Genomic DNA, 18,236 nt, shown 5'->3' on the forward strand with positions numbered 1-18,236 from the left:
CAGCACTGACGAGCTTTCACATATAGAACTGGAGATGAACGTGCAGAGCAAACCTGCACATACCCTCCTCTACAGCTGTGGAAGCCAACAGAGAAGCGAAGCACTTTGCACAGAATTACTCAACAGCCTAGCAGCCACGCAGAGAACAGACCCAGTGTCAAAAACCAGCCTAATGCTTTCCCGGTACTCAGCGCTCCTGTTGCTCCAGCCGCCTACCTTGGTTGCGGAGGACATTGGCAAACTGACAGACTTTGTGCAGCAGCTCGCTGTAGGTGATTTTCATAGAATCCCCAGGCTCGTTCCCTTCCCTGGAAAAAAAAAAAAACAACAAGGTGGTGTTTGTTACTGTACAGGCACTACAACGTAACAGTGATCCTGCAGACTCGGAGGTACTTACCCTTGTGGGCAACACCGATGTCCTCACCTGCCCTTCCAAGCACAGAGTAACCAAACCCCAGAAATCCAATTCCGGACTAAAGTTTTCCAATAGTGGGACAATTTAGTCCAAAGTCCCCATCCCCACGTAAGTGACTACAATTAAACACAATCGAACGCCCACAGTGTAAATACGTGGTGCTTTCAGAGAGCAGACGGAGGAAGAAGGGGCTAAGAGAACCAAAGCCGAGAGTGCACAGGTCACGAGGAAGCTGGGATCTGTGGTATGGCACCCCTGCTCACACACACTTACACCTGCAGACTTGTCTGCATGAGACATTGGCCAGTGTTGTCCTGCAGCACCACCCAGCCCCTGCATGCCTACTGCCTGATGAACTGGGACGGGATGCCAAGGGCTGTCTTATATTCCAAGGTCATATATTTATACACACGTGTATTTGTTAAGTGCCAGGCCTGCTCTGCATTATTTTCTGCCTGTGGTCCTCCCTGAATGGTTGGACTTGATGATCTTATGGGTCCTTTCCTAGCTCAGTTACTCTGTGACGCCCCGAACCAGCCCCGGGCTCCTGTAACTGCGGTGCCAGTCCAGCGGGACCTTGGCATTAGGCACCCCAGTGAGAAGGGCCAAGAGCTGCACCCAGAGATAGAACAGAAATGTCACATCCCCGGGGAAACGGTCTGTTACCAACATAAAAACACACCTAGTTTTAACGCAACACAAGGCTTCAGCTACTGCAGAGAAGGAAATGAGGTGGCACCCCTGACAGATCAAGAGATTTGCGAGGAAAAGTTGACGTGACTTCCCACGCAGCAGGGCAGCGGTCTCCCACAGCCGGGAAGGAGGGAGACACTTCCCCTGGTCTCTCCCCAGGCAGCCAGCACACCAACATGAGTGACCCCTAGAAGAATAGCCGTGGCTCTCAGCTGACAGTTCCCCTTGAGAAGTGTCCCCTCGACTACGTGCAGGGGAGTGAAAGACAACACCAGTGCTGGGGAGAGGCCAGGGCGCACCTCCACGCGGCTCCGTCCTCAGGACTGCGGCCAGGCTCCCTCTAAGTCGGGAACACAAACCTCACACCTTTAGCATCCCAAACAGCCCCGAGCGCGCACAGACACACCAAATTCTAGCTAAAAGCAGCCACTGCTCTCCCCTCCCCCAGCAAGGCAAGGGGAAGGAGAGCTGCTCTGGCACAGGAACGGGTAAGGGAAATACTCTCATTTCTCACGTAATTCCCCAGGAACGGCTGCTCTGCGTCAGCACGACAGCAGCAGGGAGCCACGTGCTCTGCTGGCAGATGCGCTCCTGCTGGGAGCGGCGCAAAGGCTGGGGGAGCCCCACAGACGCAAGCCCCGCACCTCCGCCCCGGGCAGGGCCTTTCAGGACCGGTGGTTACACGCACACGATGCCCTTCGAGAACCGCTCGTGGATCTGCCGCCTACAAACTCAGCTCGTCCCGTTTATTCCTGTGGCTGCCACTGGGCTCTAGCAATCGGCTCCGCTGATACCTGCGCTGATGTGCAGCACACCTCCAACCGGCCGCTCCTGAAAGGGGATTCCCGGCCGGATCCTTTAGGCAAGTTTGCCCCTTTGTAAGCACAGAGGAAAGAAACATGAATAAAGAAACGTGAATACCAAGACTCCTGAGAAGGAGCAGCAGTGTTTGGGGCAGGCAGCTCAGCCCTGGCCTGAGCAGCTTCCTCCCCTTCCCCTCCCATAACCGAGGGCGTCGCTTCACGACAACTCAGCTGCGTGACACGAGACCGTTCAACGGGTTCCCTCACAGCGGGGCTCTCGCTAGTGGAGAGGAACCAGGAAATCAGAGGATTTCCTTTCCGATTTTATTACTCGAGGGTCAAAGAGCTGGGCCGAGCAGCTGTGGCTCGGCTGACTTGAGGGAAGAGCATCTCCTCCCGTTACTGTCCCTCCCCGCACACAGGGCTCCTCAGGGCAGCAGCGCTGGGGTGAGCAGTGCTGACCAGCTTGGGCCAGACACGCAGGAGCACTGCGCCTCAGGGACAAGCCTGGTTCTAAAATCTCTCTGCAGTACAATTATAAAGCTTCCCGAGAGGAGCTGGAGCACTGCAGCCCACTAACCCCTCACCTGAAGGCCTCGCTCCCAGGGCTGCTGGGCGTTGTGCAACCCCGAGCCCAGCCCAAGCCTGAGGAACGGGGCAGGGAGGGGGCACCCTGCCGTGCCCACGCTCTGCCCCAGCACAGCGTTACAACCTTCACTGGAAGAAAAGCTCTTCAGGAGGAAGGACTAGAGCAGGCTGCCCCAAAAGACGGCTTCCCCTCTCGGGCAGGCAGCCCACGGCTGCTGCAGCTGCTTGGGGACTGCACGAGGGGCAGGAGCTGAGCCCTGGGGCTGCCTTAGCCAGGGGCAGAGCAGAGAGCAGCCGGCTGCCCGGGGCAGGGAAAGCAGCTTCGCCCATCGGGTCAGTGCCACGAGAGCGGCCCGGGAAGGGGCAGGAGGGCGCTGCTCCGGGTGTACAGCCCGGGAGGATCAGGGCCGAGCCCGGCAAGGTTTGGCTCCCCACTTCGAGCACTTGCTGACCGCGTTCCTCCCGTGGGTTGCGACAGAGCCTGCCCTGCCCTGCCCACAGACAGGCCTCCCAGGCACCCATTTGCTCCGCGGGATGAGCTGACGGTGGGACGGGGCTGGGACCAATGGGGATGGCACAGCCCGGGGCCGCCGCGGAGCACGGCTGCTGGGGTGAGCAGCACCCGTCCCGGGCCTGGCACCTCCACGCTGCCTTCCCGGGCACAGCACCCGCTGGGGACACAACCCCACCCATCCGTCCTTGCCCCCATCTCACGTGTCCCGTAGCCAGGTCCTACTCTTTTCCAGGCCACGAGGAGGGGCTGGGGCCAGGGCACACGGCCAGGCTCGTCCCTAACGCCAGCACCCACATGGCATGGCCAGAGAAACGTGGGGAGGGAGTGCGAGGCCCAAGGGAAGTTTAAACTTTTGCAAGGGTTTTCCAAGGGCTTTTCAGAGTCCTCTCTGGGCTTCATCCTCGTGACTGCAGAAGAGCTCCACCAGCACGAGGAGGGGGAAACCTCAGGCTTCGGGACGATGAATTCAGATTAGGGCGGCCCTCGCCTTCAGGGAGCCACGGCCGCGCTTCTGCAGAGGACACCCGCTGCCAGCGCGCCTCCTGCGGGGACCTCGCGGACCTCTCAAGAGCAAGCGATTGTTTCGAGTCTCCCTGCGTCTGAAAATAGCTCGCAGTGCCCGCAGCTACACTCAACGGGCTGCAAGAGCACTCAGGGATTGTTCTGCCCTCTTCTCTGGCACAAAAGCCACCACAATGAAGCATTTCAGATGGGGCATTTAAAGGAATGCCTGCTTGCATGCTACGAAGTGCTGCGTGCGTCAGAAAGGAGCTTGTGGATTCCTGGAAGCAAAGTTCTGTGAGCATCTTCCCTCCGGTGCCCAGCAGGTAAAAGCAAGAACCATCAGTCCTGAGCATCTCACACAGACTCACTTGTCCAAAAAAATCAACTGAAAGATACATAAATAGCACTCAGAAACAGCACGAAAACATGACCAGAGTGCTCACCTCTGAGCAGCCCAAGTCCCCAGGTATGTCTTTAAGCACTGCTGATGAAAACAGATGACAGTGGTGGTGCCCGCGACTGCCGGTGTGTGATCTTGGAGCTAACAGCAAGCCTGCCTCTGAAAACAGAAACCAATTTGCAACCCCCCAGGCACACTGCTAGATGAAACACCCGGCAAAACCCAGCTTCAGCTGAACAGGTTTCTTGTCTCCCCCAAGCTGAACCCTGCATTTAACAGCTAGAGATCCAAGTGTCACAAGGTCATCTGGACCACAGCAGGGACGCACGGAGGTTTTAGCACTGGAGGAGCCCTCAGGTAAACGGAGCCTTAAACCAAACCCCCAGCTACACCCCTTCCAAGGCCGGGTGTTGAAAACCTCCAGCTCTGTGCACAGCTGAGGGCTTCCCAGCTGCCCGCAGCCATTTGCCACCAGGAGCAGACAGCCCAAGGGCAGCCGGTGCCATCGCCACGGCGGCACCAAGCCCCGCACAGAACGGAGCCCCGGCCACGCGTCAGGGGCAGCACGGGCTCTGCAGAGCTCCTCCGCCACGAGCGGGGCCCAACGCTGCGATGTAAGGGAGGAAGAGAGCTGCAGGTGGGAAGCCCGAACAGTTCTCGCCTCCGCAGCTAAACCACACTTACAGCCAGGCTGCCTGCTCAGCCGGCAGCCCGACGCTGGCGATGCAGAGCCACAGCCGTATTTCACCTGGCACACACATACGGGGAGGCTACCTCGAGGTCGAGCCTCCCCGTAAGAGTGATCACACAGGCTAGCGAGAGATTTAGCATTGCACATTCACTGCACAGCAGGGAAGAGGGTTTGTAGGAGCAGCTACGCGACCTGAGACGCATCGACTCCAGCAGGGACCCTGGGGAGCCGCGGCGGCTGAGGAGCAGTGGTGTGGGAGCGGGGCTGGGGCCAGATCCACGCCCGGGTACCTGCGGCGCAGCAGGTTAAGGAGTTCGGCGCTCCCTCGAGCATCGGGACTGACTACAAGGTTTTTTAGAGCACCGCTCTGCTCTAACCACACATAACCGAGAGGGCACTGAGCTGCCATCCCAGCCAGCTGAGCCCATTTTAGCTGCCGCAGCTCAGCCGCAGGACAACAAGCGGGACGGGGTGGGGACTTCTGGACCCGCTACAACTCCCCGGCCAAGGGGACGCACGCTTCCAGAGCGCCCAAGCGGACCGAGGGGAGCTGAGCCAACAGTAAGCCAATGCTCTTTGGTTTCTCTTTCATCACATTTCTAAGTAACAATTATTTACATAACCTGGTTGAATCCAGCTCCCTTATGCAATGACGCAGCGTTTGTGTGGAACAGCAGGAAGCGCAGGTTGCATCAGTGGAAGTTATGGTTTTCAGGGTAATTGCTGATGATAATTGTGGTTTACAGGGGTTATAACACCGCTAAGAGAAGCTGGCGCGCAGGAGAAAATGATGGAAGCTGAGCAACTGAAGTGTTAGGCGTCCTCAAGATCTGCCAGAACATTCGCAGATCTGCAGGGTGTCAGTTCACATTAGACAGGGGAAGGAAAAAAAATAAATAAATAAAATCATACAAACCACTGCAGACAAAGTGGGGCACAATGCCAGAGCCTACCCAGCCCCTGTAAACACTCCCCCTGAGGACCAAAGGGGCTGAAGATTATTTTGTTCCTCCCTTAAGCTTCTGTGACCGTATTACTCTCACATACAAGCACGGCCCCGAGCTCACAAGCAGAGGGGTCCCAAATCACTGGGACTGCCAGCTGTCAGTCCCTGAGGGCAGTGGGGTTTGGGGCATGGCTTGGCTCCGGGCAGAATCCAGCAAGGAGGTGGCAGCAGCAAGGAAGAGAGCCCCAAGGAGCCAGGCAGAGCTCCTCTCACCTCCCCTTAAGGCCTGCTGGAAGAAGGGGGAGAACCAGGAGAGTGTGGACGATGCAGAGGAAGTGCTCCGGGGATGCTCCTGCAGCAACCAGTCCCTCTGGGGACCCGGCAGGTGTTTCCAGAGCAAAGCAAACCACCTTGAGGCCAGCAGGGGTCATTCGGCACGCAGCAGGGAGGTTGCAGAAGCTCCCAGAACAGCTCTGCTTAGTGCAGGGGAGAGGCTCTGCATCTTAGCTAACGGGGAGCACCCTCCAAGAAACAGATTCCAGTTGGAAGGAGGTGGTGGGAGAGCAGAGGACCCTTCCCAGTGATGCAGTGCGATGGGGAGAACTCGCTCAGCAGAGACCTGCAGAAAGCTTCCCGCAGAGCAGACACAGGCACTGGGAGAAGGTCGCTGCAAAGCGCCCCCAGTGCCACCCAGACCGGAGCACGGTCGGAGCCCAAACCCCTCCTGAGCGAGGGACCAAGCTGGTGCACGAGGGAACGCGGACAGCAGTCTCCCAGCTCCTCCCCGGCCAGCAGCCCAGCCCCGGAGCAGGGATACAAGGAGGACGGAGCGCTTCCCGGAGCGCTTCCCGGGCCACCTCACGTGCGAGGCCGCAGGGGGCAGCCAGCCAGCCCTCGGCTTCCCGGTCACCCCGGCTCCAGAATTAGAGCCGCCGAAATGCCAGGCAGAGCTTGGCCGGGCCGAGCCGCTGCCGTCTGGGGAACGGGCTCACGTGCACGCCGCGTGGGCGGCCGGAGCCCCAGGCCCTCGGAGCCGGCGCTGACACGCGCAGGCTGCGTGCAGCTAGCGGGGCTCTCACCTGCTCGCAGCCTCCCCCGTGCCATCTGGCCTGGGCTGCGCTCAGAGGGCCGGGAAGCCGGTGGCCTGCAGGAGGGTCTGAGACGGCCTGGTGGCTTGGGACAGCCACTGAGGCTAAAGGAGAGGTGGGTTCGCACCCTACACCTAGCCTTGCTTATCCCAAACGGCGCAGGAACAGCGCTGGAGTAGAAGGAACCCTTTAAAAAAGTCTCACTCCTTGCAAGAACAGACGAGGCTGAAGTGGAGGTCTGGGGAGGCCAGCTGGGCGAGCTAATCCGAACAAGACAGCTTCACGGAAAACAGAGGATGTATTCGCTGGCACATGGGTCGTTCAAGATGGGAATGCTCCTAAACAGACTGCTCGGAGCAGAAGTGTTTCCAGCAGGGTTCTGCACTCCGGGAGAAAGCTGGGGAGCTCAAGCAGGTTTGCAAAAAGCATTCATGAAAAAGTTTCCTAAGAGCAGGACAGATTGGCCACCCCTGCCGTGCTTACCGCCCCTATCACCCACCTCAGTGGTGATACATGGCAGGAAATACCCCGAGGAGTTCTGGGAAGGCTGAAGGTTTTTACGAGAGGTTTGCCAGAAAGCTCAGCCTCCACATTCCCTGCAATCACACTCAAATCCTGTTGCGTCATGACACAGATCGAGAAAGAAGAAGTTGTGTAATGACAGAGCATAGCCTGGGAGGGACTGGTGAAGGGGCTTTCAGCCTCTCCAGAAACACTTGGCAGCACTTCACGAGAAGACTGCTAGGCAAACCTGGCAACAAATCCTGGGGAAAAGAAAAAACATATCCACTTAACACCACCACTTTTCAGATCCATACAGCTATCTCAGAAACCCTATAATTTTCCACTCCAGTGCCCCCATACACACAGGTAAGACCTAAGACAACTCCACTGCCAGCTCTGTCTCTGAGCCAAACCTTTTCAGCTGGAAGTTGACCACGTAGCTATGGAGAACAGGTTCCTCCTGCTGCAGAGAAACCCAAACAAGGCCGGCAAACAGTGCCCAAGCCCTGTGCCAAAGCAGCAAAACGGAGCTCGTTTCCAGAGGGACCCTGGGCCACCGCCTGCTTTCTGGCCAGGGCCTCGGCACGCTGATTGCCTCTGGAAGCGGCGGGATGGGAACAGCCTGCAGTGAAAACACCCAGCACCATGCGAGGTTGCTAGTGTCCCACAGCAAGATCCAATCCATCTTGCTGTCCTTCCTTCTCATTAAGGACATTCTCAGCTCCTCGCAGCCCTTCAGAATCTGAACAAGTACCAGAGGCACCTAAAGAAATAATATTTATTTTTTGCAGTCCAAACACCATTCGCTTCGCTGTGCCCTGAGCACCGCCTGCAGCACACGACCCAGCCTGAGGTGGACGCACAATTCCCCACGATTCTTCCACTCATCTCCCTGGCTGTGCCCTAAAACCTGCTCCAAGCCCCTTTCACCAGGCTGTAGGATGCTCGGACAGCTCTGAAGGAGCCACCACCAACTGACAGCACCGCCAGTGTCAACCAGCCCACGTCAGCAAGTGAGGAAAGCCGACGGATGGGGCTTGTGCTGCTCCTGTTCCCACCTGAGCGCCTGATGCTCGAGAGGCACGTTTTTAGCACTGCCAGCAGCTGCTGAGGCCCTTTTCAAGGAGGATCTTCTATTGCTTTGGCACATTTGCTCAAACAAGGCAGAGAGCTGACAGCCCCCCCAGACGAACCCCCCGGCGGTGGTGCCAGCGGTCCTCCTGCGCTGACGGGAGCGGGTTCAGCAGCGAGGGGAGGCCTCCTGTCCTGCAGCTTCACTTGTTCCTGCCTTTTCTTTTTTTTTTTTTTGAGTAACCATCATGTAAAGAGAACACGCATTAACCCTAATTAAATTCTTTAAGTATTTTACAACACAAGACAGCCAACAAAGAACAGCAATTGCTTATTACCTGTTTTATTTAGAGCCAGCTCCATTCACCCTTAAAACAAAAGGCCTGGGGATCACAGGGCTGTGACAGAGCTCCTGGGCAAGGTCAGAGAGCTTGGCCGACCTCAGCCACCGCCGCTAGCCCTGCGAGCCAACCCCTCTGCGTGCTGCAGGACAGCAAGATAGTTTGACACGGGAGGAAACATTTTAGATGTTTACCATAAGTAATATTGTCAGAGGAGCACGGACTATTTTTACCAGCCCAGCAGAAGGAGAGCTTATTTCCAGCACCACACAGCTGATGCCTTGTTTAAACAGTTTGCAGCCGGGCTACGAAACATATCCTGGGCGAAGCTGGGGTAAGTGAACTAGCCAACAGGCTGCCCGCAGCTGGTGAGCACCCCGTTTTGGAAAGCGGTGCAGCTCTGGGTGAGCATGCTGCCGGATTTTCAAGACACAGAAACACCGAAGGCCAAGTAAGCTGGTTTCACTGGGGCTCAGAAGATATCCACCGAGCCCACAATGAGGAGTCGTGCCTTCAGTCAGGTTTTTGGAGGGCTGTCAACATCTCATGCCTCAAATCCCTGCAGGTGATGGGCAGGTGTCACCTGCTGGCCCGCCCTCTCACTCTGTATCACACACATCCCCCAGAGGATGGGCAGTGGCACCAGGAGGGCTGAACCAGCGGGTATGCGGATACAAAAAGGCAGCCAGGAAGGCGGCTGATCTCCCTGCGGGATTCCCCTGCAGAAGGGAGGTGGCACCTGCCAGCACGACGGGCTCTGAACCCACAGAGAACCGCCAGGGCTCCTGACTTCGTCCCACACCACCCGGTGACATCTCCAACAAACAGCGTGCAGAAACGCAGAGACGGAGAGCCTGCCCCAGGCAGGTGTAGCAGCTCTGACACGGGACTGACTGAACGTCAGCTCCTCGTGCTGCTGAGAGACTTCATCAGCGCCTCGGTAAATCGATACTGCAGCCTCACAGCTCCGGGCACAGAAAGCCCACCAGGCACAACAAACGCAGCTCCCCATGAACAAACTGCCACGCTTGTAACAAGTACCCATCTGCACTTCTTGTAAGGCCTGACCACTCTGTCCCCTGTAAATGCCCCCACTCTGAGCAAGCCTCATCCGCTTCAAGCCTAATTCCTTGCCTGCATCTTTGCCTTTCACACGGCGGTGCTGGAGGAGAACACACAAACCATCCACGCAGCCAAAATAATCAGGTTTTCCAGCCCAGTGAGCAAACTGAAGGCTCTGATCTCCCCTGCAAAGGAGCACGCCCTCGATCTGTACGGGAGGTCAGCAACCTCTCTGTCCTTGAACTCCACTTATCCACCTGCAGTTTCAGTTCCTCTGCCAATCCTCACAACGTGCAACCCTTGCGTAACCCCAGCGTCCCTCCCAGCAGGGAGCAGACTATTCTAAGAACATACCCAGGTGCCTACAATGTCTGCCAGAGTTGCAAGATGCAAGTTTCACAGGCTGTGAGAAAATCCAGGAGCTCCCGTACTTCCCCGGGTAGTTATTGTGCAACGACACACCCAGAAGTGTGCACGGAGGTGGCTTTGGGAAGGGTGCAAGCCAGCGTTAGGGCAGAGGTACAAGAAGCAGCTCCAGGAAAATTACTAAGTTGCTTTTGCTGAGCTACAGCCAGACCCTGTCAGTCCAAAGACAAGCATGAGAAAAAAATACCAGCTAGTAAGACAGAAGCAGCCGCAGGTCTCACTTACCCTGCGGCACCGCACTGCAGGCAACGGGACGCTGACAGCCCCGCAGGCAGGATCCCGTTAGACGAAGCCCCAGCCCCGTGCCCGTCAGAGCCAGGCCCCGGGCTTGGTCTCACCAGCAGCAGCAGGAGATGCTGGGGGGGGCTCATGAGCCTGGCCCCCGTTGCCAGACCAGACAGCAGCAACACTGGGGAACCTGCTGTGATCCTGAGAGGTGACCGCTCAGAGAGGAAGCAAAGGGTGAGGCTAAACCAGCTTGATTAGAAGGCCTCTCTTCTCTCCGTGGCTAAATTAGTCTCTTGATTAATATCTTACAGGAAACCTCACGAAGGCTGCCTGACGACAGCTCCGTCCACATGCTCACCATCACCGCAGCGAGCCCCAGCAGCTCAGCACGCAGCCCTTCTCGCAGCAGCCCAGACAGCGCAGGGAGCTCACCCCCATCCCGAGGGGACACGAGGCAGGTCACCCCGCTGCTCCCAGCGCCAGGCAGAGCCCCGCCAGCGGCAGCACGCCGCACACCCCGGCCAGCAGCCCCGCAGCTTCACATTCAGCTTCCTGCAGTCCTCTGGAGCACGTGCCATCTAATCCTGGGCACCCACTGACACCCAGCTTGTTTCTCTGTCAAATACTTCCTGGCTATTCCTTCATATTGCTACAGACAGACAGCGTAACCCTGTCAGCAGCAGCTACCAAGAGCTGCAGAGCAAGCGGCTGCAAACAGACAGCTGGGACGGCCCAAAAGCAACCTGCTCTGCTCAGTGTTGCCACCAGCTCGTGCTCCCCAGCAGGAGAGGCTGCTCGTACAGCCCCTCCCTCCTCAACAATCGCACCCGCGCTGTCCACAGGCTCCCTTTTGTTAAAAGGGGAGAAAAAGCCCCATTCTGCCAGCCTGGGCCTCGCCAGCTGCTGCTGCAGCCCGAGAAGCCCTCACGCATTGCTGCGCCCCTGCACCGCCGCCAGCGGCCTGCCAGCTGCCGGAGACCTCCCGGCAGGACCAGCACAGGCTCCGGGCTGAGAGCACGTCCCAGTTCTCCCTGCTCTTGTTCCTGCCCTGCCAGCTTCCCAGAGCACATCCTGAGCGGGACAAGGCTCTGCAGAGGGAGAACAGGGCTTGAGATCTCAGAAACAAACAAAGCATCCTTCCTGGCGCCTCTCAGCCAACTGGCACGTGCACCTGCTGGGGACGAGTCAAGCTCTGCTTCCAAATCTGCCCTCAGAAGGGAGCAAACTTGGTGTGCCGGCACCTGCCTGCTGTCTGACTAACGTGGGGCTTCAGCACTGACTCACAGCACCCAGGAAAGCACAGCCTGCACATCGCTCCTCTGACTGGAAGGGACAGCAGCAGCCCGAGGAAGGCATTTTGCTGTTCTCACACGCTCAGTTCATCCTTTGGCACAATCTCTTAGGCGGAAACGGCCTCAGACCTCACTAGAAACAAAGAGGATGTAGGACGCAACATAGTAAGCATGAGCCATTAACAGAAACGCTCAGGACACAACCACCTCAAGATACGAGAGCAGAAAGCTGGCAGATGCCAGATCTCAGCACAAACACGCAGCCCCCAGAAACAGGCTTCCGACCCCGACCAGTGTTTTCCATCCCCTCGGGCCAAACCCTCGTGCAGGTCTCACAAGGCTGCCCTGGGGCAGCACCACCTCCTCACGGCACCTGTACCTATCAGCATGACACCAGCCAGCGCTTGGAGCAGCCCGCAGCTGAGGACAGAGTACATCCAGCAAGAGAGAGAGGCCCCAGCACTGCAGCCGAGGACGAGCTACCAGTGCTCCTGTCCCAGCCCGCACTCACACAAGCATCCAAACAGGCGCTGCTTGCACAACCGCCACGGCGTTACCCACACCGGGGTGTGACTGTCCCTGTACTGGTGCAGGAAGGATTCCAAAGAAATAAGGAAAACCCCTCCTCGACACCTGGAAGCATCTGACCTCCTTCCTTTGACACCAGGCTTCTGCTGCCGCTCCCCACAGCCCCCGAGCAGCAGAGCCGGGAAGGGCCGCGCACAGCAGAGGTGCCCTGCTGGAAGGACGGAGGACCCTTGTTCTCACGGGCTCAGGTGCAGCTGCTACAGAGAGTTCTGTAACGCCCCCTGCCATGCCGAGAGAGGCCACAAAACCCACCAGCGACAGCTCTGCTTCCTGGGGTGGAAAGCTAGGGCTGTCACTGCCCTCGAAGGAGCACACAAGATGCGTGGCTTCACAGAGCAGAAGCACACTCAACGCACGTTATTACCCGCTTCTGGGGCACCTAACCCGCCTGCCTGCTGGAAGCAGAGCGTTGTACCGCCCAGCGATGCCTCCAGGATAATTAAGGTCTGCCAAGACCACAGATCGATCACCCTGCTCTCAGCACGCAGCGGGGAGACTACCCAGCCCCCTGAGGACGTACCCCAAAAGGCCCCTCTGCTCTGACCAGTAGGGTCACCCCCCTCCCCAGCGCGCATCCCCACCCAGAAGGGAGCTGTGCAGAGCCTGGGTAAGTCCCCAAACAAACGGAAACTTCTCCATAATGGCCCTCGCTGCTGCAGCACTTACCTGGGCCCCCCTGCAGCAGCACCGGGTGCAGCTGTTTGGTGGCAGCCGCGCTTTGACTGCTCTCAGCGGCATGCAGGCACACGCCTGGAGGTGCGTAGCAGCAAACACAGCTTTCCCAGGGCTGATTTGATTATATATATATTTTTTCCCCCCTCCAGACCAGCTGTGTGATTCAAGGACGTGCTTTCACTACCAGAATAGTGTTGAAAGAGGCTGTGTCACTCAAGTATGACAAATCATCCAGGAAGTTACCAAAGAAAAGTCAGTTTGGCACAGGACTTTCGGATGTCCTGAAGCCAGCGGGAGTAGCAGAGCTGAGAGCACTGCGTAGAAGCTGGCTATGATTAAGTGCCTCTGAAACTCTTGGTGTTAACAGCCACCACCTTCAGTCACAGCATCCGTGTACATGACAGTAATGGAACACAGACACCTGTGAAGTTATCTAAAGGAAGAAAAGAAAAACCAAACACAAACCCACACTGGGTTCTGGAGGCAAAGCACTGATTGTTCTCAGCAGTTTAAGGCAAGCTCATTCCTGCAAGCAGAAGAGATCCAGATCTTTGCAGAAGTGCAACTGAAGTACAGCAGCATCTGGCTTCATTTTTGGCTCAGAGGTGGCTCATCCCAGAATCAAGCACTCCACCGTGAGCTGTGGGCTGCCACTCTGCTAACAACAGCCACCAGATCAAGGACACAGCAGGGGAGACATCGTCCCACCGGGCCCCAGCAGCATGCTCACACCGAACAGGCGTTCAGCTTCGGCTGAGCACTGAGCTACCGAGGACAATCTGTATCCTCTCTGGAAGACTGCTGCCAAAAAACAAAACAACAAACAAACACAAACCACAAAACTATTTCCAGTTTCTTAAAAAAATCTAGTAGCGATCAGGGAGTAGTGTTTTGCTTTCCAGATGATTTTATTTTACTTAAAACCATTCTCTAAGTTTATTTCTTACAGAAAGATTTATTGGAAGAAGTCTTATGACTACAACCCCCTAAATCCTCTTCTACATTTAGAAAAACAGCTTCATTTTATCTTTGCATGTTACACTTGCTCAAGATCCAGATTGGGATCAATTATCAGCTATTCTCTCCTTTAAATAAAGCTGCAGTAAGCTCTGGCTGCCTTCACTACCCTTCGCTTCTCCTTTCTAAACACATTACTCCATATGAAAACACAAGAAAACAAAAAACCTACGTTCTTCCAAAGCTGGCAGAAACCAGCACCCTGCTAAACCCACGCACCTAGGCAACAAGGAGACAAAAAGTAGCACGCTGAGCTCCATCTCCTGCCCCCTAGTCCCACCAGGGCTGCAGCTGGGCTGACTGGTTTGGGAAACAGAGCTCAGAAATGAGTGCTTCAGCTGTGCCCAGGTCACACAGACAGGTCACACACAAACTTCCTCTACGTACCTCTGCACCCCAGAGCCTAATTAGCAAGAACATGGCAGAGCTCCACACTAGGTGTTTGGCTTCTTGAATTCCCACCCGGTTATATTTTTACTTCCACAGCCTCACCAGGCAGAGGTTTACACTAGATCATTAACAGGCGTTTCGACACAGACGTGAGGGTTTGTCTGTGCACTGCCCCGAGTCCCACGCAGATGCCCTGTCCCAGCTGGCTGCGCAGAGCCACACACGTGCAGTGTCCACGAGCGCCAGGGCAGGTATCTACCTGCAAGCAGCTGCAGCGCTATTGCCCGCAGACTTTCCACACAACGATGAAAGAGATGTCACTTTTCAGACCAGCACTTTATCAGAAACGTTTCCTGGCTCTTCTGTTCCTTTTTAGGCCACCCCAGCAATACCGAGCAGAAAGAGGAATCAAAAGCAGCGGGGACAGAAATACTTGTAACGTTCGCAAGCAGCAAGAGACATCGTAGCGAGACAGGCAACAGAGAACCAGCATCTCCTACAACTCAGGGTGGTCATTTTGAAGTCAGCAGCGCTAACTGCACCCAGGGGGTGATACCACAGCAGAGTCACCTATGTACAAGTCCCCCAGCGTGAAGCAATCTCATGGGCCGTCCTCTGTGCCAACAGAGCAGCCCCACGTCTGAGGCAAACAGCTTGCCAGTGAACCTGATGATGGCGCTGCTCCAAGAGCCTGGTGGCCAATGCACATCCCTGGGCTTACACCCTCCAAGCAGGGCTGAGCTGTGCCCTCTGGGACTGGCAGTGGTACAGGAGCCTTCAGAACAGCTTGGCGAGAGCCCATGGGGATGAGCTGCCAGCTCCTTCCAGCCCACGCCAAACTTAACACAGCCATAGTGAGCTGTTCTAACTTTTGTCAGGACACATTTCTCCTCAGATACACTCAGCAATGCCTGGAAATGCTGTTCATTTTCCTGCTTTCTCTCTGAAAGCAAAGATCATGACCTCGCATCTTTTCAAAGCTTTCATACAGCTGGGGCAGTCAGTGATACCTCAGGGTCATCTCAGCCCCTTCTTCTCCTACCCAGCTCTGCAGACATCCTTAGAAGCAAGAAGTTGGCCAAGGCACTTCAAAAACCCAAGTTTTTCCTTGGAAACCTCTTTGGCTTGCAGAGGCTCTCATTCCTCTTCCGACCTGTCAACCAGAATGACAAGTCTCAAGTGTTTTCAGAAAGCCAGGCTTGTTCAACAGAGTTTTTAAAGGCAAAACGTGGAAGGACAAGATGACAACAAGTATATTTTGTTACTGAAGATAAAAGCGTGTGTCCAGAGAGGCATGTGCATGTTCCCAGAAGAGTGATTCTACAGTTAACAACCCTTAGCCCTGCTCCTTGTACCACAAGCTTGCAGGTCAGCGCTGCACACATCATGCTCAGTGTGCCTCTTCCACCCCTTGCGCTATTACCTCCACAGCTGACAGCTCCAGACACAGAATCAGCCATTCGCGACAGACCCAAGTTGGGAGAGTTTATCCCAAAGTTGTCATCAAAAACCGCCTGCTAAGGATGAAGACAGACTTGTTTTTAGCATTGTAAACACCACAACTGACACCCACCTATGCACTGCAAGTATTGCTCAGCATCAAACACCCCACTAACGTTGCCAGAAAAGCTAACAAGAAAAGCCTTTACTAAGACCAAATTAGAGCTGTAGGCTGCTGCCTAACTGCCACAAGGAGATTTATGTGCACGAAGAAGGATGCAGGATGCGCCCGCTCCCTCCAGAACAGCTGGCTGCTCTGGCTGCCCAGGAGGCTGCCAAATGGTGCTGTTTGCTGCCACACCTTTACCGGAATGAGTTTACAATTTCATTCAGAAGCTGAAGTCATTTTACATCTGAGTGAGCTGGCACATGTGTTTGACTAGCAGGGAAGTAAGTACTTTCCACCATTTCACCTGTGTACTATCATCAATATGATTATTTGCTAGGCAGCAAGTGTAATTTTCTTTTGCTGAAGCAGTAGCTGTATGGATAGAAACAGCTTATATGAACCCAGTTTTACAATCACAGCCACAACAACACTTTATAAGCACGTTTCTTTTTGTAGTAGAGTAGCCACAAATCACCTCAAGGTAACAGCCACACATGGTGGGGATGACTCTTCAGCTGCACACAATCACTTAGAGGACCGCTGATTACCATTAGAGCACCTGGTGTTTTTACTGAAATAAGGATAAGACTTTTACAGCAGCCCCTCTGAAGGGACTCAGATTAACACAAATGATTGCATCCTAACAAGTTATATTTGTTTCATTTTGATTCTGCGCTGCCCCACACAGTCAGGGGAACACGGATGCAGAGTAAACACATACTAATTCAAGGGAGCAGCCAAACACGAGTGGGCAAGGCACTGTTCTCAACCTGGGGGCACAGCTGTGATGCCAGCTGAGCTTGTTCTGCAGTGGAGCATTGGTTCTAGACCTCACATATCACTAGAGAAGCTTATTTGGTATCAACATGAAAAATTCTACTCCACAGAGCTTTTCAAACTATGAACTACTCTGGGGGTAGAAAAAAATACAAGCACATTTCAGATAAGGCTGGGAGTTAACTTTTCTTCCCAAAAGGTAAGCTCTGAAAAGCCAGCCTTTTGGACAGTATCACAACACCACATACGCTCAAGTGCAAGGAATCGATACAGAAGGTTTGGGAAAGAACCTTTCTGCCACAGGAATGGAAGCTTGCCAGACCCACGGAACACAGCAACAGGTTTAATTTGCTTTTTGACTGTGGATGTTGGCTGTTCCTGACCCCATTTCTTCCATCCCTGTCTTCCTACTTCCCAGGGGCTTTGTGGCACCTGCCAGGAGAGCACCCGAGGGCTCCCAGCAGGTACAGCCCAGGAGAGCCGGGAGCTCCCCGCCACCACGCCGTGCTGGGCAGCGCAGCTCGGTCACACAGCCCCTTTCGAGCACACAGAGAGCAAACACCTGCTGTATCTTGCCAAGATTAAAGCCTCTCAGGTTTTATCGTGTTTTAATTCACCTCGACAGCAATCAATACCATTTGTACACTTCAACATTATGCTCACACACTTCCCACATCATAATAAAAACGGTTATTTACCAGTAAAAAGCAACTTTGTCCCCAAGCTTCTTCTCGCCGACATTCCTATCCAGGAGGTTGTAGCAGATGTTGGTCGTCGCCCCTTTCATCCACTCAATGAAGATCTTCCCCTTCGTCACATCGAAGTTGTACTTCAGAAACGGCCCCGAGTGCTGGCGCTTCCAGTAGAACTCCTTGGCAATGTCACCCCAGAATTCTGCAAAAGCAACGGCCGGAGCCTATCACCCGGGAACCCAAGCGGATGAGGGGAAAAATTAACAAGAACGCTTCGCCTCCCCGCGAACACCTCAGAGAGCTAACGGGCAGCGCGGCCGCCCCCTCCCGCTCCCCTCACCGAGGCCGCAGCCCCCGGGCGGCTCCGGCGGCGCCGTCCCGCGACCGCCCCCCGCGGCCCCGGCCCCGTCCCCGGCCCCTCACCCTGCGGCTCCTCCACGGAGCGCTGGTAGAGGCGCTCGTAGTGGGGCAGCGAGGGGACGTGCGCCGCCGGCAGCAGCTCGGGCCGCGGCGGGTAGAGCCGGGCCTGCTCCTCGGGCTGCACCATGGCGGGCGCCGGCGGCTCTGAGCGGGAGGGCGCCGCCGAGCCCGCTTCAAAGCGGCGCGGAGCCGGGGGCGGGGACCGCGACGGGGACGGGGACGGCGGCGGGGACCGCCCCTCACCGCCCGCCCGCCCGCCCGCAGCCCCAGCACCGCCGCCGGGCTCGGGCGCCCCGGAGCAGGGGCGGGCAGAGCGCGGTCGCCCGCACCCGGCTGCGGCCGGGGGGACGGATGGCCGAGTGGCCCGCGGCGGCGCGTCCCCGCCGGTGTGCCCGCCGGTGGTGGCCTCCCGTCGGCCGTGTCCCCGCTGTCGGTCGAGTGTCCCTGTCAGCCGTGTGCCCCTCGTCAGCCCTGTGCTCCTGTCAGCGGTGCGGCCCCTGCC

General features: G+C 56.2%; 1 protein-coding gene across 2 annotated transcripts in view; it reads right to left on the reverse strand.

Moving 5' to 3' along the window:
• The window catches only part of ACSS2 (acyl-CoA synthetase short chain family member 2), a 33,081-nt gene extending 15,138 nt beyond the window's left edge, over window positions 1-17,943 (reverse strand). Inside the window, exons 1-3 of one of the 2 annotated variants that reach the window (XM_080557986.1) lie at window positions 17,738-17,943; window positions 17,321-17,516; window positions 217-308 (exon numbers count right to left, since the gene is read on the reverse strand). In XM_080557986.1, coding sequence (XP_080414112.1) covers window positions 217-308; window positions 17,321-17,516; window positions 17,738-17,861 — 412 coding nt within the window. In that variant the 5' untranslated portion in view covers window positions 17,862-17,943. The remainder of the gene's footprint in view (window positions 1-216; window positions 309-17,320; window positions 17,517-17,737) is intronic. The other variant, XM_080557987.1, reaches the window with a different exon arrangement.
• Window positions 17,944-18,236: the final 293 nt, after the last annotated feature.

The sequence above is a fragment of the Anser brachyrhynchus genome (genome assembly GCF_964034855.1).
Source record: "Anser brachyrhynchus genome assembly, chromosome: 16".
NCBI classification, from domain to species: Eukaryota; Metazoa; Chordata; class Aves; order Anseriformes; family Anatidae; genus Anser; species Anser brachyrhynchus.